The following is a 23459-nucleotide window of genomic DNA, read 5'->3' as shown; positions in this document are numbered from 1 at the left end:
TTTGCACCACTCTATTTATATGACACACAGGCAAAAGTCCTTGCTGACAAAATGGTAACAGTAATGTATACACATACATTCCATATTCATCACTAAGCCTATACTCAAGCTGTTTTCATTCTTATCATTGGTCTATAAAGGCCTCAAGGAAGTTATCATTTCACGGAGGCAGTCAAGTTTGAACACAGTCTAATGCTACTGTAAATAACTAATTCCTTAGCCTACTTCACGGGTACTGGCGCGTTAATGGTTAGTTGGCCCTCTTCGACTTCACACAAACTCTGCTTCAGAGAGCTAATATAAAAATGAGCAGGAAGCAAAAGGGGAACTGCGTGAAGTCAATTCCTCTGAAAGGGTGGGGTTTAGTCTCCTGCTGCCACACACTGTTAGTACATGGAATAAGAGAGGTCTTTGTCCATGTCAACCCTCCACATCACAGTCTGCAGACAGTGGTCCGTCTATAGGCGTTGCTGAGTGTCAGAGTTAAGGTAAGTGATGAGGTATTTGCTAACTAAATGGTAGGGGTCCATCTGCTGGGGAAAGACGAAAGCTCTATAGGTTACATGCAGGCTATGTATTACTGTATGCGTTACATTGAAAAATAGGCTTCTATTGAGTATGCAGGTCCTCATTACCTGAGAGAGAACCAGATGGTCATTGTAGAAGAGAGTTTGTTCTGAAAGACTTACCTGGGTAAATAAAGGTTTAAATAGATATATTAAAAGAAAAGTCAGAAGGTTGACATTACCACGACATGATATCTAGGAATGAATTAAGAGTCCTCAATTTGGTCACTTTTGGTGAGGTTTCAACGAGAAATGTAAAGCATGAATGATATTAAGCTACCATTACATTGGGAGGACATTGGGAGCTCCAACATTGAAGCAAGCTTGACGTTTCTGGACTTTCACTATCGTAACCAAAGCAGCAACATGGTTAAATCAAATATCTTGTTCATGAAAATGTTCTCTTAGTGATGGAAAATGTCCAAACAAACTACAGCCTATCATTCATGTATCATTCCTAAGTATCTCTATTAGATGTTTATTCATTGTCCAGGCCCGTCTTGGATGCATTGTATGTTGGAGGGTGGATGATGCCCACATGCATATCAAAGAACATGTAGTCGTTACTTTTTCCCCTTCTTCATATTAAAGACATTGCCCTGAATGCAATATGTACAATATTTTGCCAATGAATGAGTTACAATGCACATTAGATAGCAGTGGAGTGATTGGAAATAGAAAACAAACACTATCATGTTCATCCTTAAACTTTGTTGTTACGTGTCCACTGTCCATGCTCTTATGTTTACATTTCACAGTGGAGAGTTTGAGCTGGATATTAAACATTAATTACTTCATATTAATTTGATAACATACACAGTGTACAAAACACAAGGAGCACCTGATCTGTCCATGACATAGACTGACCAGGTGATTCCAGGTGAAAGCTATGATCCCTTATTGATGTCACTTGTCAAATCCACTTTAATCAGTGTAGATGAAGGGAGGAGACCGGTTAAAGACCGATTTTTAAGCCTTAAGACAATTGAGACATGGATTGTGTATGTGTGGCATTCAGAGGGTAATGGGCAAGACAAAATATTTAACTGCCTTTGAACTTGGTACACCCGTTTGTGTGTGTCGAGAACTGCAATGTTGCTGGGTTTTTCACGTTCAACAGTTTCTCGTGTGTATCAAGAATGGTCCACCACCCAAAGGACATTCAGCCAACTTGAGACAACTGTGGGAAGTATTGGAGTCAACATGGGCCAGCATCCCTGTGGAACACTTTCTACACCTTGCCCCGACGAATTGAGGCTCAATATTAGGAAAGTGTTCTTCATGTTTTGTGCACCCAGTGTATGTTGGTCTGTGGAATTTCAGCAATATCCCTGAAACATTGATGCAAAGAAATTGCAAGCCGAAAGCTGCCTTCGCTTCTACAAAGAACAGTCACCCCGCTATGCAGACGTCTTCTTGACCCATTTCCTTTAGTAGCTGGTATGTTACATTAAGGAAGAAAGTAGGGTTCGTAAAGCCAAGATCTGTTTGTATGTTTTGGCCTGCTTGTATTATCTGAGGATGTGAGGAACCCTTCTGCCTAAATATCTTCACATGGAGAGTTTCCTTTTGTGGTCAGACACACACTGAGTGTGTATGTGTGTCACCACAAAAGTAACCTCTCCATGTAAAGACACACACACACTTATCAGACAGGAAACATCCAGAGAGCATTTGTTGCAAGGTTCCTGTTATCAACAAACCAACACTTTCATTGGAAGGGAGTGTGTCATTGAAAAGAAGACAAAGTACTCCATAAAATGATACTGAACCCATGTATGTTACTGTGCACAAAGTCTGTATTCCTCTTCACCATTGGTTGGTCGATTTAAGAGACACATCCTCAGTGTCATTGATTGGATGCTGTGTCCCTGGCATTTTGTTTATCGCACATTGAGGCTTGTATCAAACAAATAAATACTTTGGTGGTATGTTGTTAGTAGTATGTATTATACTATGTGTTAGTAGTATTATGACAGGGTCAAGAGAGGAAGAGGGAATGTAACAGTAACCAGTTGAACCACAGTGGCGCCACTGATACTTTCCAACATTGTCTCTTTTTCTTTAGCATTGCAGTGCAACACTGTTGCAACTTCCCTATAAATTCTACTGTGTCAGCCCAAGTGACTCAAGCCCTTTAGAAAAAACCCTAGCACTTGTGTGGCTGACAGACTAAACACGACTGTTGTAATACAAGATATTACGATTGATAGGACAGCTGCAGCCACTAAAGAGACAAATGTATACTTGCTCTACCTAGCAGCTTTAGGTCAGGGTTTTACCCAGGCTTATATCTGTATGTAAACAACTTATGTTTGAAATATTGTGTGGACTGCACAGTATGAGCTTGCAGCAGAGGCAAGGGGTTTGATTATGTGTCAAAGAGGATTATTTGTAACATTACACAAAATTAAAATACTGTTGTTGACATACTGCACAGTATCAAAATCAGCTAGCTAGTGTGAAAAAATATATTACACTCGGGTGTGTCTACTATCTAGTGGTGTGAAAAGAGAGGGGGTATCAGCAGCAGATGCAACCAGGAAGTGAGAAGGAGGGTGTTTAAAATAGTCTGAGTTGAGCTGAGTGAACTTGTATCATGGAGATAGTAGGCAGAGGGACCTTGACGATTCAGCTCTTTTGAGTATATCTACGGTATAAGGAACATGGGTGAGTTGGAGTTGGTGAGAAACGTTCTGTCGTTACATGTCTGTGACATTGAACTATTCCTTTTTTGAGTGCTGTGTTCATTTTAGGACACTGCCTATGTTAAAAGAAAACTAGAAGGTTGTATTGATGATGCAGGCAGGGAACTATACATGGTTGCTTGGACTTTGAAATCATTCCTCATTGGGGTTAAGTCATTTGGGGTTAAGTCAGTTATTTGAAAGAAAAATAACTATTAGTTGATTCTGTGGCCTGTATGAAAGGGAAGGTCAAGTAGATCAAATACTATTGAATACTTGATATGTATGCTTGATTTAGTTTGCCAACTTTTGCAGTGTATCCAATGGAATAGTACCGAAAACCCCAAGATACCAGTAAATCTAGAGTACTTCAAATACAAAGTATTTGACATATGTATGAATTTGGACCCAGGTCTTCTGCATGGTGAACAATGGCATTTTTATGCTTTATGTTATCAGATGATCATACTCTGTACATTTGTGGCCTGTGGTATCAGCTGAGGTGACATCACCACACCAATGTCCATAGTGGAGCCATTATCCTCATCCCCAGATAATTAACAAATATCTGACGCTATCTCTCTATTTGTCAAACTTGCTTTCCTTCCGTCTGATACTGGAATGAATCAATAGAGGCCTTGTTTTGTGTGGAAGGTTGACAGTGGTGTGGTTGACCAACCCAGCAAGGTGCAATGAGCCTCTCTTGTGGTAGATACAAAGTAGAGCATAGGAATCCTTTTGTCTCTGTGTCTTATGTTTTCTACAATAGGGACCTATTTCTCCCCATATTTCATGAGTTCAATAAAGTATTGTCACTTCAATAGAACTGCATTACCAAAAATAGAGTTTGTGGACATTCATCAAATAAAAGGGATAGTGTATGCCAGCATGCCAACAGAGATACACATTATTTTGCACTAAGCAATATTAACGCTAAGCTGTAAGTCAATGAACCCAAATCCTTTGTGAACTTTCCCTTTAACAATATCAGACATGAGAGCATAAGCATTGGCAACGATTGTAGGTGGGGAAAGGTTTGCGAGGGGTAGCTGATAATGTCATGCCTTCATCGAATGGGGAAAAGAGAGGGTCAATGTGTTATGGAACAAACAAATAAAATAAAATGTCACATGCGCCGAATATAACAGGTGTAGATCTTACAGTGAAATGCTTACTTATGAGCCCCTAGCCAACAATGCAGTACAAATAAGAATAAGAAATAAAAGTAACAAGTAAATAAAGAGCAGCAGTAAATTAATAATAGCGAGACTATATACAGGGGGATACTGGTACAGAGTCAATGTGCGGGGGCACCGGTTAGTCGAGGTAATTGAGGTAATATGTACATGTAGGTAGAGTTATTAAAGTGACTATGCATAGATGATAACAAGAGAGAGTAGCAGCGGTGTAAAAGAGGGGGGGGGGGGGGCAATGCAAAAGTCTGGGTAGCCATTTGATTAGATGTTCAGGAGTCTTATGGCTTGGGGCTAGAAGCTGTTTAGAAGCCTCTTGGACCTAGACTTGACGCTCCGGTACCGCTTGCCGTGCGGTAGCAGAGAGAACAGTCTATGACTTGGGTGGCTGGAGTCTTGGACAATTTTTAGGGCCTTCCTCTGACACCACCTTCCTCTGGTATAAAGGTCCTGGATGGCAGGAAGCTTTGCCCCAGTGATGTACTGGGCAGTACGCACTACCCTCTGTAGTGCCTTGTGGTCGGAGGCCGAGCAGTTGCCATACCAGGCGGTGATGCAACCGGTCAGGATGCTCTCGATGGTGCAGCTGTAGAACCTTTTGAGGATCTGAGGACCCATGCCAAATCTTTTCAGTCTCCTGAGGGGGAATAGGTTTTGTCGTGCCCTCTTCACAACTGTCTTGGTGTGCTTGGACCATGTTAATTTGTTGGTGATGTGAACACCAAGGAACTTGAAGCTCTCAACCTGCTCCACTATAGCGCCGTCGATGAGAATGGGGGCGTGCTCTGTCCTCTTTTTACTGTAGTCCACAATCATCTCCTTTGTCTTGATCATGTTGAGGAAGAGGTTGTTGTTGTCCTGGCACCACACGGCCAGGTCTCTGACCTCCTCCCTATAGGCTGTCTTGTCGTTGTCGGTGATCAGGCCTACCACTGTTGTGTCATCAGCAAACTTAATGATGGTGTTGGAGTCGTGCCTGGCCGTGCAGTCATGAGTGAACAGGGAGTACAGGAGGGGACTGAGCACACACCCCTGAGGGGCCCTTGTGTTGAGGATCAGCGTGGCGGATGTGTTGTTACCCACCCTTACCACCTGGGGGCGGCCCGTCAGGAAGTCCAGGATCCAGTTGCAGAGGGAGGTGTTTAGTCCCAGGGTCCTTTGCTTATTGATGAGCTTTGAGGGCACTATGGTGTTGAACTCTGAGCTGTAGTCAATGAATAACATTATCACATAGGTCTTCCTTTTGTCTCGGTGGAAAAGGGCAGTGTGGAGTGCAATAAAGATTGCATCATCTGTGGATCTGTTGGGCGGTATGCAAATTGGGTCTAGGGTTTCTGGGATGACGGTGTTGATGTGAGCCATGACCAGCCTTTCAAAGCACTTCATGGCTACAGACGAGAGTGCTACGGGTCGGTAGTCATTTAGGCAGGTTACCTTAGTGTTCTTGGGCACAGGGACTATGCTGGTCTGCTTTAAACATGTTGGTATTACAGACTCAGACAGGGAGAGGTTGAAAATGTCAGTGAAGACACTTGCCAGTTGGTCAGCGCATGCTCGCAGTACACGTCCTGGTAATCCGTCTGGCCCTGCGGCCTTGTGAATGTTGACCTGTTTAAAGGTCTTACTCCCATCGGCTGCAGAGAGCGTGATCACACAGTCTTCCGGAACAGCTGGTGCTCTCATGCATGTTTCAATGTTATTTGCCTCGACGCGAGCATAGAAGTAGTTTAGCTCGTCTGGTAGGCTCGTGTCACTGGGCAGCTCTTGGCTGTGCTTCCCTTTGTAGTCTGTAATGGTTTGCAAGCCCTGCCACATCCGACAAGCGTCAGAGCCGGTGTAGTACGATTCGATCTAAGCCTCTATTGACGCTTTGCCTGTTTGATGGTTCATCGGAGGGCATAGCAGGATTTCTTATAAGCTTCCGGGTTAGAGCGGCAGCTCTAACTCAGTGCCAATGTTGCCTGTAATCAATGGCTTCTGGTTGGGGTATGTATGTACGGTCACTGTGGGGACGACATCATCGAAGCACTTATTGATGAAGCCAATGACTGATTTTGTGTACTCCTCAATGTCATTGGAGCAATCCCGGAACGTATTCCAGTCTGTGCTAGCAAAACAGTCCTGTATCTGCTTCATCTGACCACTTTTTTATTGATCGAGTCACTGGTGCTTCCTGCTTTAATTTTTGCTTGTAAGCAGGAATCAGGAGGATAGAATTATGGTCAGATTTGCCAAATGGAGGGTGAGGGAGAGCTTTATACGCGTCTCTGTGTGTGGAGTAAATGTGGTCTAGAGTTTTTTTCCCTCTGGTTGCACATTTAACATGCTGGTAGAAATTAGGTAAAATGGATTTAAGTTTCCCTGCATTAAAATCCCTGGCCACTAGGAGCGCCACCTCTGGATGAACGTTTTCCTGTTTGCTTATACAGCTCATTGAGTGCGGTCTTAGTGCCAGCCTCAGTCTGTGGTGGTATTTAGACAGCTACAAAAAATACAGATGAAAACTCTCTCGGTAGATAGAGTACCTCATGATAAGCTGTAGACCACACTAACTCAGGCAAGCAAAACCTTGAGACTTCCTTAGATATTGTGCACCAGCTGTTATATACAAAATACATAGTCTGCCGCCCCTTGTCTTACCAGACGCCACTGTTCTATCCTGCCGATACAGCGTATAACCAGCCAGCTGTATGTTGATAATGTCATCGTTCAGCCACGACTCCGTGAAGCATAAGATATTTGAGTTTTGAATGTCCCGTTTGTAGTTTAATCTACCGCGTAGGTCATCGATTTTATTTTCCAAAGATTGCACGTTTGCTAGCAGAATGGAAGGCAGTGGGTTTTTTTCCGATCGACTATGAATTCTCAGAAGGCAGCCCGCCCTCCGGCCCCTTTTTCTCCGCCTTCTCTTCACGCAAATGACGGGGATCTGGGCCTGTTCCCGGGAAAGCAGCATATCATTCACGTCGGGCTCGTTGTTAAAGGAAAAAAAGGATTCTGCCAGATCATGATGAGTAATCGCTGTTCTGATGTTCAGAAGTTATTTTCGGTCATAAGAGACGGTAGCAGCAACATTATGTACAAAATAAGTAAAAAAATAAGTTACAAACAACGCAAAGAAACGGATAAAAACACAATTGGATAGGAACATGTAAATTGTCAGCCTTCTTCTCTGGCAACATCTTACAGATGTAGGATCTTAATTTGATCACACTGTTGCTGGAGAACTTTCCTGCAATGCAGGACATTTAAAACTTTTTGAGGTTCCACTTTGAAATTTCAGACTTGATTTTCCCGTATGTATCAATGTATCAACTCCTACAAAAATGTCCATTAATTATAATCCACATAATAATTCACATTTCCTGTTGCTGCAGTATTACTTTCCTGCTGTAACAAACTGGATCAAATTAAGATCCTACATCTGTAGAGAAGCAGGAAGATGTGGGTAAAGGAAACAGTTGTGCCACAAAGCAGGAAACATTGGCAGGAGCGCTCATGCAAACCAGGGGTTAATATATATACACTGATATCTGCCCCAGATCACATCTGTTACTATCTGTTTCTATCTGCTTTCAGATCTATGCTGTAGATCTATGCTTTAGATCTATGCTGTAGTGACACAGCACAGAGTTCATGAAGAGTAGGTAAGTAGTTAGTCGGTTAAGGACCTGGGGGAAGTTGGTCTTATAGTTTTACCTTCCCAAAATCCTAACCTTAACCATGAGGGATGACAATGTAAAACTGACCTTAGGGCAGTGTCTAGAGGGCAATGTTACCCTACTCTGTTAAGCACTGTGGAAACTTGTGATAAGCTGAGTTTCAGGTAAATACCTGTACAGTACACCATTAATCAAATGATGTTGTTCATGATTTATCCAATGGAGAACAGTCAATTACACATTTCCTCCAGTAGCTACAGTCACTAGCAAGGTTTGCTACAGCACTTGATCTGGTTGAAGCTGCTGGTCTCTTTATCCCCCATTAGGCCTTGAATGCATGGGACCAAAACATTTTATACCTACTTCCATCTCTGACTGTAGCTGTTAAGTTGACTTGCCTTTTCTCCAGGTAGGGGGATAACATCTGATCAGACCATGTCAGACAATCTCCTGGAAGAGATCTTTATAAAACGCTCCCAGCAGAAGAAGAAGACTTCCCCTTTAAACTTCAAAGAGAGGCTGTTCATCCTCACACAGGACAAGATCGCCTACTACGACTATGATCTGGACAAAGGGGTATGTACTCGTAGCCTGGATCTGTTTGTGCTGATCTGGGACCAGGTTAATGTACTGTATGTTATCATTATAAACATTGACCATAACCCAAGCGTAGTTTAATACTATAACAATTCTATCATACTACGCTATGCTCCCACAAATATACTGCAGTACCTGTATTGTTGGTCATCTAAATAGGTCTGAGTCTAGTAGTCCTTCCGTTCCCACACTCACTGTAATCCTTGTCCTCTGTGCAGAAAAAGAAGGGGTTGAAAGGCACCGTGGGCATCGATAAGATCAAGTGTGTGGGGACAGTACAGCCGGAGCCCAGTGCCCCCGCGGAGCGCCAGTACCCATTCCAGGTGAGCTACTGCTGGTCCTAGATCAGTTAACATTCTGTAGCTCTTACCAATGAGATTAACACAACCACAGATCTCAGACCTGTGGATGTTTTAGTTCACTCTCTCTTCTTCTCGTGTCCTGTTACAATAATTCTGTGTGGCAGTAAAAAGAGAATGCACTCCATCACTGTTGCTCCAGTTGAGTGACATCAGATGATACTGTAGATGTTTAATGAAGCATACGTGTTGTGCTTCCTTTAACTCTCTGACACTATTCTCCAGGCATTTACTTCACTCAGTCTTAGTTGAGGTTCCAGTTAGCCCTGGGCTTAAAGCATGCAGGGTGAAAAGCCCATAGAGACTATTCAGGTAGCTTTGAGGTGAAAAGGGATATACTGCATCTACCTAAGAGAAACTAATTTACCCAGCAGTGCAGAGATGGTTAACATGCTGAAAGTCAATCTACCTCAAGAGAGAAACTAATTTACCCAGGAGTGTAGAGATGGTTAACATGCTGAAAGTCAATCTACCTCAAGAGAGAAACTAATTTACCCAGCAGTGCAGAGATGGTTAACATGCTGAAAGTCAATCTACCTCAAGAGAGAAACTAATTTACCCAGCAGTGCAGAGATGGTTAACATGCTGAAAGTCAATCTACCTCAAGAGAGAAACTAATTTACCCAGCAGTGCAGAGATGGTTAACATGCTGAAAGTCAATCTACCTCAAGAGAGAAACTAATTTACCCAGCAGTGCAGAAATGGTTAACATGCTGAAAGTCAATAAGAAGAAGTGAAAACGACTCTCTTGACAGTGGAGACCGAGCTGAACTGAGGGTTTCAACAACAGCGCAGGTGTCACCACAGTAGACATGGTGACTAAGCAGCAATAAAGACACAGGAAATACCCAATATATTTGCATACCCCTAAAGGAGGAGTTTGTGGGATGGGTGGCAGTAAGGCTCAGAAGCACAATAAGCTAACTTAATGTAGCAGGCATTTATTTATCTCCAAAGCAGTAACCTATGGTCATTGCTTGCTATATAGCACAAACAGATCTGAGAGCAGGTTCAGAAAATAGTGTTTTCGTCCCTATTGTTGTGATAAAATAGATACTTCTACACTATTGTATTGCTTTCATGTGTACGTCCTGACCTGGTACTACCCTTCACCAACTGAAGAAACAGCTGTTTTTCTCTATCCCCCAATTTACCACAGATAATCTACGATGAGGGCCCACTTTACATATTCGCCAAGAGCGACGAGGTCCGAAAGCAGTGGATCCACAAGCTGAAGCATGGTCAGTATGCAGCATTATCATACACCTAACACTAAAGTGTCCGACGAAGAATAGACAAAGGGAGACATGAGATACCATAAACATTTCCTTACGGCCCATAATCTACCAGTCCCATTGTTTAGTCAGATCTAGGTGTCTATGCAAATTGCCAGTGTTGATCCAATGTAAATGTCGTCCCACATTCTGTGCCGCCATGTTAAGTGGTGCGTTTCAACAAGGACCTGATGCAGAAGTACCACCCATGCTTCTGGATGGACGGCATGTGGCAGTGCTGCCAGCAGGAAGTCAAACAAGCTATGGGCTGCAGGGTGCTGGAGAACAAGAATGTAGGTCAGTAATGTGGTGGGAAAGCCATCAATAAAACTGGCAGTAAAAAGAGTATGTGTTCTCTACCAGCTTATGTAACTAGGAAGTAAATGGGAACATTTTACTTAAAGCTTGCGGGTATAATGAACTATGATGCCGTTATAATGCATCGCAGAACCATATATTCAGATATATCTCAATATATGGCTCTGATGCATTGAAAGATGTGTATGATGTATGATGATGATGTCTTATAATGCATTTATGATGTCTTTATAATGCATCTATGATGTCTTATAATGCATCTATGATGTCTTATAATCATCTCATAATGCCCCAGACTAATACCAGCCATTTTGTATCAGTATAAATGTTGATACATAGAGAGACATACTTATATAACCTTTTAAAACTTGTACCTGCAGGCGTGAAGTGAAAACAAGTAACTGAGGAAATAAGTATTATAGGTAACGGCAGAGAAGCATAAATTGTAGTCACAGAGAACAAAACATGAAGCACTCCCTTTCACTTATAGGGGTTTCAAAGGGGTCTCGGAGGCAATCCAGAAAACCCCTTCCACCTACGCCAGAAGAGGTCTGTCTTACATGTTCTCGCCACTCTTGCATTCAGTTACAGTATCTCTACTTCTGATTGATACAGGAAGGATATACAGTATCACCCGTCTTTATCAATGTTGTCTCCCATCCCATTTTTCAGGAGAAACCTTTGAGGCCTTTACCTCCGCAGCCTCCCGAGGAGCCTGCTCTCACCACAGGCATGACGGTGGTCGCTGAGTACGAGTACACACCCTCCACGCCCCAGGATCTGGAGCTGAGGAAGGATGAGGAGTACATCATTCTGGAGATGTCTGACTCCAACTGGTGGAGGGCCAGGGACAAATACGGGTGAGAGAGGCAGAGAGGAAATCGAGAAGAGACAGATGGAGGAAGGGTTGTTTAAGAAAGTTGAAGCTCATTTTCTGCATTTCTATACAATTTATGCTCATTTTAAAATGCTATTTGGAGAACAGCAAAAAGAAGAAAAAATGGCCCCAGCCATTATCACTTTAGCTTCATTCACCTCAGTCCATCTACAAACACATAGCCTATTAGATATACAATTAGCCACTACACATGAACTCACATTTAATACATACAGAGGGATCTGTTACCAGAAAAGGTATTTTATTAAAAGAAGGTGAACAAATAGTTTTGCTTTACAGAACAATGTTTTTTGCAGTTTTACAGTATATTCCCTGCAATTCTACACATTTTGCCATGGGGTGGGGAGAAAGTGTTGCAGTTTGAAAGCTAATTTCCTGCAATTCTACACACTTTTCCTTGACTCACGCCATGCTAATATGATATCTGAGTGAGAGTGACTAACAAAATCAATGGGGGCCCCTGGAGGTCAGGGCCCCTGTTTGAATAGCTGGCTAGACTAACTAGACTAATTTACCAATATTTTTCTTTTTTAGCTGACATGGGCTAATTGAGTAACTGCTAGTGATTGGCATACACTGAGTATACCAAACATTAGGAACACCTTCCTAATATTGAGTTGCAACGCCCAACTTTTGCTCTCAGAACAGCCTTAATTTGTCTGGGCATGGACTCTACAAGGTCCATGTTGACTCCTATGCTTCCCACAGTTGTGTCAAGTTGGCTGGATGTCCTTTGGGTGATGGGTAATTCTTGATACACACGGGAAACTGTTGAGTGTGAAAAACCCAGCAGTCTTGCAGTTCTTGACACAAATTGGTGCCTGGCACCTACTACCATACCTCGTTCAAAGGCACTTAAATCTTTTGTCTTGCCTATTCACCCTCTGAATGGAACACACACACACAATCCATTGTCTCAAGGCTTAAGCATCCTTCTTTAACCTGTCTCCTCCCTTCATCCACACTGATTGAAGTGGATTTAACAAGTGACATCATTAAGGGATCATAGCTTTTACCTAGAAAGAGCAGATGGTCTTAACGTTTTGTGCACTCGCCTCCCAGTGGGCAAAACTTGGTTGCAATCATTATGATAATATTATGTGAAGTTGTTCAGGTTGTACACTGTTTTTAAAGGAACAAGTCTTTTAGCAACCAGTAAAATGTAACCAGTTTACAACCTGGAAATGATACCATTATGATGTTGAATGTTACCTGCTGGGCTGTGTGTTTGCTGGAAGAACACTTCTAAAACATAACACCTATCAACAAGAAAGCACAAGAAAAACACATTAAAAAAGCCCTGACCGACCCTTCGCCCGGCTGTGCTTCCCTTTGTAGTCTGTAATGGTTTGCAAGCCCTGCCACATCCGACAAGCGCCAGAGCCGGTGTAGCACGATTCGATCTTAGTCCTGTATTGACGCTTTGCCTGTTTGATGGTTCGTCGGAGGGCATAGCGGGATTTCTTATAAGCTTCCGGGTTAGAGTCCCGCTCCTTGAAAGCGGAAGCTCTAGCCTTTAGCTCAGTGCGGATGTTGCCTGTAATCCATGGCTTCTGGTTGGGGTATGTATGTACGTTCACTGTGGGGACAACGTCATCGATGCACTTATTGATGAAGCCAATGACTGATTTTGTGTACTCCTCAATGCCATCGGGGGAATCCCGGAACATATTCCAGTCTCTGCTAGCAAAACAGTCCTGTAGCTTAGCATCTGCTTCATCTGACCACTTTTTAATTGATCGAGTCACTGGTGCTTCCTGCTTTAATTTTTGCTTGTAAGCAGGAATCAGGAGGATAGAATTATGGTCATACTTGCCAAATGGAAGGCGAGGGAGAGCTTAGTATGCGTCTCTGTGTGTGGAGTAAAGGTAGTCCAGAGTTTTTTCCCTCTTGTTGCACATTTAACATGCTGATAGAAATTTGGTGAGACCGATTTAAGTTTCCCTACATTAAAGTCCCCGGTCACTAGGAGCGCCGCCTCTGGATGAGCGTTTTCCTGTTTGCTTATGGCGGAATACAGCTCATTGAGTGCAGTCTTAGTGCCAGTCTCAGTATGTGGTGGTATGTAGACAGCTACGAAAAATACAGATGAAAACTCTCTCAGTAGATAGAGTACCTCATGATAAGCTGTAGGCCACACTAACTCAGGCGAGCAAAACCTTGAGACTTCCTTAGATATCGTGCACCAGCTGTTATTTACAAAATACATAGTCCGCCGCCCCTCGATTTTAAACATAACACCTATCAACAAGAAAGCACTAGAAAAACACATTGAAAAAGCCCTGACCGACCCTTGGCCCTGTAACAAAACAATGACACGCTTCCAAGAATAGAGATGAGGACTGGTGATATGAGCAGTATACCAAGGTTAAGGTACATTGGTATCTTAAAGTCACAGGTGCATTTAAACTGTTTTCATGATATGTGTGTTGTTTTAACATGCAGTAAGAATAACAATCATATCCCTTTCATACATTATGGGCGACATTTTCATGATGCAAAATAGTGATGATGCAAAACACAGTAAAACTCATTTTAATCTGGCAGTGTGATTTAATTTGATACTTTTCTTCAGAAATGTGTGTTATTGCATTGCTGAGATTACTAAACTCAGTTAAATAATCATGTTTTTATAATGCATATTGTTGAGGAAAAGTGTTAAATTGAATCACACAGCTAGATTAAAATGTTGAGTTTTAAGGTATGTTTTTCCACAGATGTGAACTGTTGTGCAGCATGAAAACGTCACCCTGTGTCTTTAACATACTAAATGTACATTAACTTATCAGGAGATTGTGTGTGGCCTTCCTTTGCAGCAAGGAGGGATACATTCCCAGTAATTACGTTGTGGAGGCTGGAAATGAACTGGAAAAGTTTGAGTGAGTATGGAATTCTCTTGCTACAAAACATTGACTATTAAACATTGCATTACAATGATAGGATTACAAATGAAACCCTACACCTCTCTAATCCTGTGGGAACCAAAAATAATGAGGTATCAAGTCACCACACCTTCCGAACACATTAAATCCCTGCAGGGCCGTGTTCAGTGGGGCACGCAACAGAAAACGTTTCAAAACGTTTTGCAACTGGATGCGACAATTTGCATTTCTTATTGGATGAATCAAGGTAGTCCCTCCCTGTTTCAATCCGTTTTCTTCCGTTTAGTGCCTAATTAACACGATTCAGAAGAATACTGCCTCATGTGACCTGCTTTAATACCCGTTGCTATGAGGTCAGGTTAACCATAGTGGTTTATAACATGCACATTTCACCTTTTCTTTTTCCCAGCTGGTACTACAAGAGCATGAACCGTAGCCAGGCAGAGAATCTGTTGAAGACAGAGGTAATCTCAATGAAAAAACAAACATCTGTAACATACAGTATCAGTTGACATACCACTGTTCCTCTCCTTTGCTTACACCAGCAACACAAGTGGATGCACTGCATTGAAAATCATTGAGAATAACACAAAAGTTATTTCCATTGTGGTCCTTTGATCTGTGGTCCTTATACCATTAGCTATCGGCACCAATTTTAGCTATGGGCACCAATTTTAGCTATGGGCACCATCATCTGTCAAATAACTTAGAATGACAGAACATTGCTACGGGATATTCACAAAGCAATACTGCCTCTGCTTTGTATATACCTCTGCTATTGAGGTTATTGTTTTTTCCTTTTCCCAGAACAAAGATGGTGGTTTCTTAGTACGAGACTCAAGCAAAGCTGGGAAGTACACCGTTTCTGTGTTCACCAAGGGCGGGTGAGTTTATCGAGGGCAGACAGACGGGGCATGGCTAACTGTGTCAGCGTCCCAAATGGCAAACTATTCCCTTTATGGTCCAATACTTTTGACCAGAGCCCAGGGGGTGCTATTTGGGACGCATCCTGTGTGTAGGCCTATCCACTAGTCAAAACTGTGAATGTGTCCAAAATGGTACACAATTCTCTATGTAGTGCGCTACTTTTGACCATATGGCTCTGGTCTAAAGTAGTGCACTACATAAGAATTGGATGCAATGTCAAACACAGACCCTAAATGGAAAGTCAAAAGAAGAACTGCTCAGCAGTAGATATTGAAAGCGAAAACAGCCGCCTGCAGAGGAAGAGAGATGTAAATGTCTCCATGCAAAACCAGGATTATTCTTTCTGCACAACCTTTCAAAGGGCTTGGGTCAAAAGTACCACACTATATATGGCAGGAGTATTCAAATGTTCTACCTGAAACTGTTGGTGTCCCAGGCAATGTTCCCTCAAAAAAATGTTGGCACTGAGCAAATGTAATATACTGTGAGCACTGAGGCTGTGAACACTGAGGCTGTACCCGCTTTAAGTTATAGTTTTAACTGTGGCCAAGTAGGCTATGTGGCTATTTGATCATAATGTAGGCCTACCAGAGTGGCCTACCATTAAAAAAAACATGGAGAAAAATGCATCCCATAACATCTGAACAGGAAATATCTGTTCTGTTATTCAGCCTACAGTAGCAGCAATGTGTGGTGACCATATGGCTCTGGTCTAAAGTAGTGCACTACATAGGAATTGGATGCAATGTCAAACACAGACCATAAATGGAAATGAGAGTTTTGAAAAAACATGCAGGGCTTGACATTAACCTGTTTATCATCTTGTCCTTCAGACAGGTGATGGAAAATGGTGTGTTGTTTGATGCAAGAAACCACTTTACAAAATAGCATTCATTATTATTCCCGTTACCATTATTACAGAGAATCAGACAAATTATGCTACCCTCAACCTATTGGCTACTTAGCTTATTCAAGCCTGTCTCAAAATACAACACTGCCCCAAAATACAACACTGCCCCTTTAAGACATAAAAAAAGCTATTGACCTGACTTGCTTTTCAAAGATGGCTAGAAATGCACACATTTTGTGCTCTTGTAGGAAGCAACTACTCCACCATTGTTGAGTAGAAATTAGCTATAACTGGGCTAATAACTCACTTACTAGCAAAGAATATGAACAAATGTGCACAGGTGGCTACATGCAGCTCTCGCTTTGATCTCAAAACAAGCGCATCTACTCTTGACTGCTCACGCTGTAAACACAGTCCAGTTCAAAGTGAATGGCACAGATCCATATGGCAATGGCTATTTGCATATAGGCCTACTGCAGCTCTGATTGGTTATGGTGCAGTGGTCTGTGTAGAATACAGGCCTGAGTTGTGCCTGTCAATGCAATTGAATCCTACTCCAATGCGCTCTGCCTACAAGGCGTTCTGCCTACAAGGCGTTCTGCCTACAAGGCGTTCTGCCTACAAGAAAATCTCTTAAACAGTTAGTTAAGTCTTGCATAGTTCATTTTGTTTGGGTATGTGACATTGAAAGTGGCTAATATTACATTGATTTGAGCACAATTCTCACAGTAGAGCAAAACGTTGATAGAAGGGGAAAAAGGGGAAAACTCTAGAAGGTTGAGTAAAGTTCAATCTCGTGCTTCTCTGCGCAGGTTTATGTTTCTTCTGCGTGGCAGTCCGAGGGGAGCTGCGCGCCCGCACGCAGCTTAGAGGGAACATTAGTCCCAGGTCTAAATCAATCCCCGATTTATGGGAATCATTTTTTTAAAGCAGTGGAACTAGCTTCGAGGTCCACGCTTGAATTTGCAAGATATAGGGAATAGGGTGCCATTTTGGATGCAATCAATGTGTCTGTGAACAGAGCATCTTGTTGTTACTTTCAGATTCACAGCCCATGAAAATAAACAAAACTATTAAAGAGACATTACACTCCAATATCAAAGATCCAGCTACACACCACAATAAAAACATTTTACAAAAGAGATAAGAACTATGTAATTTCTAGGTTTGCAGTGCTTATCTTTTACATTCATTTGGGGTTGAGGCATATAACTAGATCTACACAACCAAGGGCGTGGGATGTAGATTCAATGGTATTAGGCTACTTTTGAGGTCTAAAAGCATCTGACAAACTTTGATTTTGGAGTGTTGTGTCCCTTTAAATTCCTATCCCTTTAACACAACCTAGTAACTCTCCTCACTCAAACCAAACATAACTCTCCTCACTCACACCAAACATAACCCTCCTAACTCAAACCAAACCAAACACTACTCACTGTTCCCATTAGGGAGACTGCGGGTAACTGCAGACACTACAACATCTGCACCACCCAACAAGGCCAGTTCTACTTGGCAGAGAAGCACAATTTCAGCAGCATCCCAGACCTCATTAACTACCACCAGCACAATGCAGCAGGTACAACTAACCCCAACTAAGGTTTTCAAAATTCTAGTAACTCTCCTAAAATTCCCAGGTTTTCCAGAAATCCTGGTTGGAGGGTTCCAGATTTCCTTCTTATTCCCTCCTGATTCCAGGAATTTTCCAACCGAGATTTCTGGAAAACCAGGACATTTTGGGAAACTAACCGGAAATGTGCAACCCTACCCCAACACATCACTTCATATGCATCTGTGTAACAGTGCAGGTTCATCATGATGAAATACAGCATTTAAGATATATTGTCCATCATGTCCCATTCCAGGTATGGTCAGCAGGCTGAAATACATTGTGTCAAGTCGTGCAAAAAATGCCCCTTCCACAGCAGGGCTTGGTTACGGTGAGTGTGTTCTTTCAATACATTTCTATTGAGAGAGTATTATGTATATACTGTAGCCTGGTGGTCCTGTCTGTTTGTGTTCTGGCCAACTCCTCTCTGTCTGTGTTGTCAGGCTGAAGATATGTAGCTGTACCACTTGACAACAATAGAAAAGTTGGTTGTGGCACATACAATATGGGACCAGACTAGTGCAGTAACAGAAACCCTTATGACGTGACTTTGAGAAATGCTATCTGTAGCTTGATTGCTAACATGAGTAAACGTTGTGTTCCTTCAATTTGTTGTTTTGTCCTCCAGGGGTATGGGAGATTGACCCACGCCACCTCACCTTCATCAAGGAGCTGGGCAACGGGCAGTTTGGAGTGGTGAAGTATGGGAAGTGGCAGGGCCAGCATGACGTGGCCATCAAGATGATCAAGGAGGGCTCCATGTCTGAAGACGACTTCATAGAGGAGGCCAAAGTCATGATGTAAGCAAAGCTCTTTCTATCTCAGAGGGGTGCAGTCAGTGGACTATGGGGTGAAATGTATTAAATTAATGCTCAATTTCAACCCCTAGCTCCTACTACCATACCTGCTACACCTAAGGCACTTGTGCTGATGTAAATCAAATCGTATTTGTCACATACATAATAAAGTGACTAGGTAACTAGAGCCATAGGGACTAGATCCATAGGTAGAGATATATCCAGAGCTTTGGAGGCTGCTGAGAGGAGGACGGCTCATAATAATGGCTGGAACGGAGTTAATGGAATGGCATCAAACACATGGAAACCATGTTTTTTATGTATTTGATAGCATTCCACTAATTCCGCTCCAGTCATTACCATGAGGCCGTCCTCCCCAATTAAGATGCCAGCTACCTCCTGTGGACAAGAGGTACAGTATTTAGAGTCATATATGGTAACAGCTCTACCTTGTCCCCTGCTGAAATTCTCCTCATGTGGGGCAGTCAAATTGTAAAATTCAATAAATACCCTGGTTTTCCAAAAACCCAGATTGGAAGATTCTGGATTTCCTGCTTATTCCCTCCTGATTCTGGGAATCCTCCCAGAAAAAAAAACAGGGAATTTATTGAAAGTTCTCGGAATTTTGCAACCTTAGACAACAGTGTTGCTCAATTTAACCTACATAGGCATACAATGGTCCCGTGTGGCTCAGTTGGTAGAGCATGGCGCTTGCAACGCCAGGGTTGTGGGTTCATTCCCCAAGGGGGGACCAGGATGAATATGTATGAACTTTCCAATTTGTAAGTCGCTCTGGATAAGAGCGTCTGCTAAATGACTTAAATGTAAATGTACAACACATGCTTAATCTCGTCTCTTTTCGCTTGAACTAGGAAACTCCGCCACGAGAACTTGGTTCAGCTGTACGGCGTGTGCACCAAACAAAGGCCCATCTACATTGTCACAGAGTTCCTCTCCAACGGCTGCCTACTCAGCTATCTGCGGGAAGGGCTGAAGCAGCATCCATCCCCCGTCCAGCTCCTGGAAATGTGTAAAGACGTCACAGAGGGCATGGCCTACCTGGAGGCTCAGCAGTACATCCACAGAGATCTGGTAAGATATTATAATTGTTGTGGAAATTCTACACAGGGACACTCGAAGTCAATCTTAAATGATTCATTGTTTATTATCAGCGCGCTGGAGAGGTTCCAACCAACTCAATGCACCAAGTACACATGTCGATCAGGAGCTCTACCTGGGGCAGTCCTGTTAGATCCTTATATACTGGTTACAGACACGTTGCATAGATATAGTTCATAGGATTGCATGTGTCTGGCACCGTCTCCTATCTTAACTTATAGAGCATATTCTGGGAGTTCTGCCAGATGGTCCTAAGGAGGAGGTCATGTCGCCCCTCCCCTCATATCTTTACCAAGCACAGGCAGGAACCAAGGATTATTTACGACACTAAGACAAGATTAACATTTTCAAGGCTGTCTCTTCACATGATAAACATTTCCATCACATACTTATAAGTCAAATAGCTTGGATTCTGCCATTTCCACTTTTGGGACTATTCCACTGACTCCCTTTTGGGACTATACACTGATTGTTCAAACTAAATCAAGTGCAGCTCACGTATTTGAAAGACACAGCAGGTCTGATCCTGACATGGTACTACTACTATCCTATACTAAACAATACTGGGCCCAAATAACACATACTCTGTTCTTTTTCTCAGGCTGCAAGAAACTGCTTGGTAGATACCAATGGGACCATTAAAGTCACTGACTTTGGACTGTCGAGGTAAACGACTGTGATTGTTGTACTTGAATCTGGCAACTTTTACAAAAAAGCACACACTGCAGAAATACCTGACAAATAAATCAAATCTATAGTTGATTCTTACAGCAATATTATGTAATTCGAGCTACTTTCATGACAAGTTGACAACTCTCCCTGTCATTTCAGGTATGTCCTGGATGATGAGTACACCAGCTCTGCAGGCTCCAAGTTCCCAGTGCGCTGGTCTCCTCCTGAGGTCCTGCTCTACTGTAAATTCAGCAGCAAGTCAGACATCTGGGCTTATGGTTTGTATAGGCCTCCTATCTTACCTCAGATCCAGGTCCCAGGTCTGTTTGAGCTGTCTTGTCAACTCGGTATGGTTGTTGTCACACCAATGGCCATATGAGTTGGCGAGAGCGAACAGATCTGGGAACAGGCTACAGCTATTTAGCCTTTATTCACTAACTATTTATTCCTCTGCTGATCATTTAAAAAATATTGACAAGGTTACCTTGCTCTCCATAGGGGTCTTAATGTGGGAGGTCTACACCTTAGGGAGGCTTCCCTACGAACGGTTAAACAACAACGAGATAGTGGAACAGGTGTCCCGAGGCCATCGCCTCTATCGCCCCCAGTTGGCCAACGACAGAGTCTACACCATCATGACCAGCTGTTGGCTGGATGTACGTACAGTATAAAGTAGCCAGCATAATGCCTGGTCCCAGATCTGTATATTCTGTCTTGCCAAATTTCATGGTCATTGTCAAACCAAGTTTGCAAAACAACACAGTTCAGGGATCAGGCTAGATGAGTGGGGTTCAAAGATAAATGTCAGTGGAATGGACATGTCAGCTTGACAGCTTCTAATCTAAAACAGTTTACCTCACCCTCATGTCTTGTCTCTCCTCTTGCATTGACTGGCAGAAGGCGGACGAGAGACCCACCTTTCAGGAGCTGTCGGTGACTGTTCAGGACTTGCTCTATGAGCTCCAGTAGATCCAACCACCACATTCTGAGATTGAAACACAGTTCGCAGACTCATCCCTCTGGCAGATACACTTCCTCACGCAGAGCAGACTCAAGGCTTCATCCCCTCAGGGCCTCATTCATTCTGTGCATCAGCCATTGAGGAACCTGCTTTAGGAGAAGTAGATAAAACTGTTAAAGAAGGATCAGCCATCCTATAGGAGAGCTGAGAGATGCTATATGGTTGAACATGGGACTCCCATGATGAACTTCAGTAGTGAAATAAAACATTATTTGATGAATGTATCTGTTGGTTATTGAGAACATGCTAGATATGAAACGTTTTTCCTTATTTATTTTGTATGTTTTATTTTATTACTATCATTGGTGAACTGCATTCAATCATATATATATATATACATACATACATACATACATACAGGCCTATCTGTTTCTGTAAGAGTTCATGTTTCTTTTCTATGTCTAGCCACTGAAATGTATAGTAAGAAGAAATACCCTTTATCAACTGAAAATGTAGCTATGTTCTTTCATTAAACGATTGAGAAAGAACAGTAGCCTACCTTGCAGTGTCTGAGCCTCGGTATCTTAGAGAAACATATTGCATATAATGACAATATGGATAAAGTCGATAAAGCTTGATAACAAAATGTTTTGGTGACTGTAGCATGTCCCCACATCCAATGGAATTTACTGTTCTTAGTGGCGCACTTTCTGATTGGTCCAGCACTCTTCCGTTTCCTGTGATGCGCAAGCCGATTCACACACGTGAAGGTCAGGAACTGCAGTCAATCGTTTACAATTATCAAATAATTGTACATTTCTGTCTAATTTATAAGCGATTTGTGCATGAACATGGAAAACCAAGGAGCCACAGCAGACCCTCAGCTTCAGCAATTCATCGAAATCGAGTCCCAAAAACAAAGGTTTCAGCAGTTGGTCCATCAGATGACTGAAGTGTGTTGGGTAAGAAACGCTTCTGCAATGACAACTTGCTAGCTAGGTGAGCTACTGTAGCTAGTTACTTGAACATCTGGCGATCAAGTACATGAATGCATAAAAATGTACATAGTTTGCCAGTGATACATTGGACATGTAGGCTTCTTTATTGTACTAGCTAACTTGTAATGCCAGTATTTGTGGCTAAGTGCAAACGTTTGCTGCATTAAGCTAACGAGCTACAATAACGACGCTCCTGAATGAAGCTCCTACACAATCAACCACCTGTAGGGTACTCGCCTAAAATAGTGTTTGAGATGTGAACAAATTACTCATGCACGATGCAATGTCTTCCACTCCATGCAATGACATGTGATCCAGCCAATGATTGAGCACCCGTCTACTCTGGTTCCTTACAGGAGAAATGCATGGACAAACCTGGGCCCAAGCTGGACTCCCGGACAGAGATCTGCTTTGTGAACTGTGTAGAGCGCTTCATTGACACAAGCCAATTCATCCTGAACAGACTCGAACAAACACAGAGGAGTAAGGGCTCCTTCTCAGAATCCATGTCTGAATAGTCTAGCAACAACCTCCACTGGATAGACTGACAAGGCGCTGAACAGCCAATCAAGTTGTTTTACAGCAATGCCAGCTTCCTATATGGTGCAATGAGAACACTGTCCAATAACCAGGTGGGGAAGAAACAAGTCGTTTTGATAAGTGCCTCGGTTTTGCACCTTGTATCATGTCACCTAGCCAAGTCCTCTCTCACCTAGCGGGACATGAGATTAAGTGCAGTAGTAACAATTCTGGTTGGTAGCTAGCTAATATCTTCATATTGTTGGTGTTTCTGAAACTGTAGTAAATTGAATGAGCCTGTTGCATGTCAATCATATCATGGAAACTGAGATGGGAGAACTTAATTAGTATGCTTTTATGACAAGCTTACCCAGCTGTAGAGGTTGTCCTGGGGCAGAAACAAAGAGCCAAAAATCTGGGACATTCAATTTGACACCGCGTCGGAAAGCCACAAAAACTCACTGCATTCAGTACCAAGTCAGAGTACGAACAATGTCTTGTTGGGAAAAGGGCACGATCTATGGCTGAAACAAGTGTTCCATTGTATATATGCAATAAACAAAAATCGTATTGC

At 42.5% G+C, this 23459-nt stretch overlaps 2 protein-coding genes and 1 long non-coding RNA gene across 5 annotated transcripts; 2 read left to right on the top strand and 1 right to left on the bottom strand.

Annotated features, from left to right (window-relative positions):
- The first annotated feature begins 360 nt into the window (after window positions 1-360).
- Window positions 361-23458, top strand: btk (Bruton agammaglobulinemia tyrosine kinase). 3 transcript variants are annotated; one of them, XM_038993641.1, is made up of 20 exons: window positions 361-488; window positions 8026-8093; window positions 8518-8684; window positions 8924-9028; window positions 10224-10305; window positions 10507-10635; window positions 11147-11205; window positions 11329-11516; window positions 14371-14433; window positions 14846-14900; window positions 15244-15320; window positions 17662-17789; window positions 18076-18150; window positions 18448-18619; window positions 19489-19708; window positions 20337-20401; window positions 20567-20685; window positions 20906-21063; window positions 21305-22330; window positions 22723-23458. In XM_038993641.1, the coding sequence occupies exons 3-19, from the start codon at window positions 8544-8546 to the stop codon at window positions 21374-21376; spliced, it is 1908 nt and encodes a 635-aa protein (XP_038849569.1). In that variant the 5' UTR covers window positions 361-488; window positions 8026-8093; window positions 8518-8543; the 3' UTR covers window positions 21377-22330; window positions 22723-23458. The 3 variants fall into 3 exon arrangements, with proteins under 3 accessions (XP_038849569.1, XP_038849571.1, XP_038849570.1); XM_038993642.1 differs by lacking the exon at window positions 361-488 and adding an exon at window positions 3151-3236; XM_038993643.1 differs by lacking the exon at window positions 14371-14433.
- Window positions 19697-22034, bottom strand: LOC120047998. The gene is made up of 3 exons (XR_005476956.1): window positions 21928-22034; window positions 21325-21517; window positions 19697-20647 (listed from the first exon to the last, which is right to left on the bottom strand). It is a non-coding gene; the product is annotated as an uncharacterized LOC120047998 (long non-coding RNA).
- On the top strand, window positions 22184-23459 carry timm8a (translocase of inner mitochondrial membrane 8 homolog A (yeast)). Its single transcript, XM_038993649.1, has 2 exons — window positions 22184-22330; window positions 22723-23459. The coding sequence occupies exons 1-2, from the start codon at window positions 22214-22216 to the stop codon at window positions 22882-22884; spliced, it is 279 nt and encodes a 92-aa protein (XP_038849577.1). The 5' UTR covers window positions 22184-22213; the 3' UTR covers window positions 22885-23459.

The sequence above is a fragment of the Salvelinus namaycush genome, chromosome 5 (genome assembly GCF_016432855.1).
Source record: "Salvelinus namaycush isolate Seneca chromosome 5, SaNama_1.0, whole genome shotgun sequence".
NCBI classification, from domain to species: domain Eukaryota; kingdom Metazoa; phylum Chordata; class Actinopteri; order Salmoniformes; family Salmonidae; genus Salvelinus; species Salvelinus namaycush.
The sequence above is the reverse complement of the archived record's forward strand: the minus strand, read 5'-3'. Positions and strand labels throughout refer to the sequence as shown.

Coding starts and splice junctions, on each gene's coding strand:
- timm8a (XM_038993649.1), top strand. CDS start 22,214: ATGAACATGGAAAACCAAGGAGCCACAGCAGACCCTCAGCTTCAGCAA. Junction 22,331..22,722: donor AGATGACTGAAGTGTGTTGG/GTAAGAAACGCT, acceptor GGTTCCTTACAG/GAGAAATGCATGGACAAACC.
- btk (XM_038993641.1), top strand. CDS start 8,544: ATGTCAGACAATCTCCTGGAAGAGATCTTTATAAAACGCTCCCAGCAG. Junction 10,636..11,146: donor GCTGGAGAACAAGAATGTAG/GTCAGTAATGTG, acceptor TTTCACTTATAG/GGGTTTCAAAGGGGTCTCGG. Junction 19,709..20,336: donor AGTACATCCACAGAGATCTG/GTAAGATATTAT, acceptor TCTTTTTCTCAG/GCTGCAAGAAACTGCTTGGT.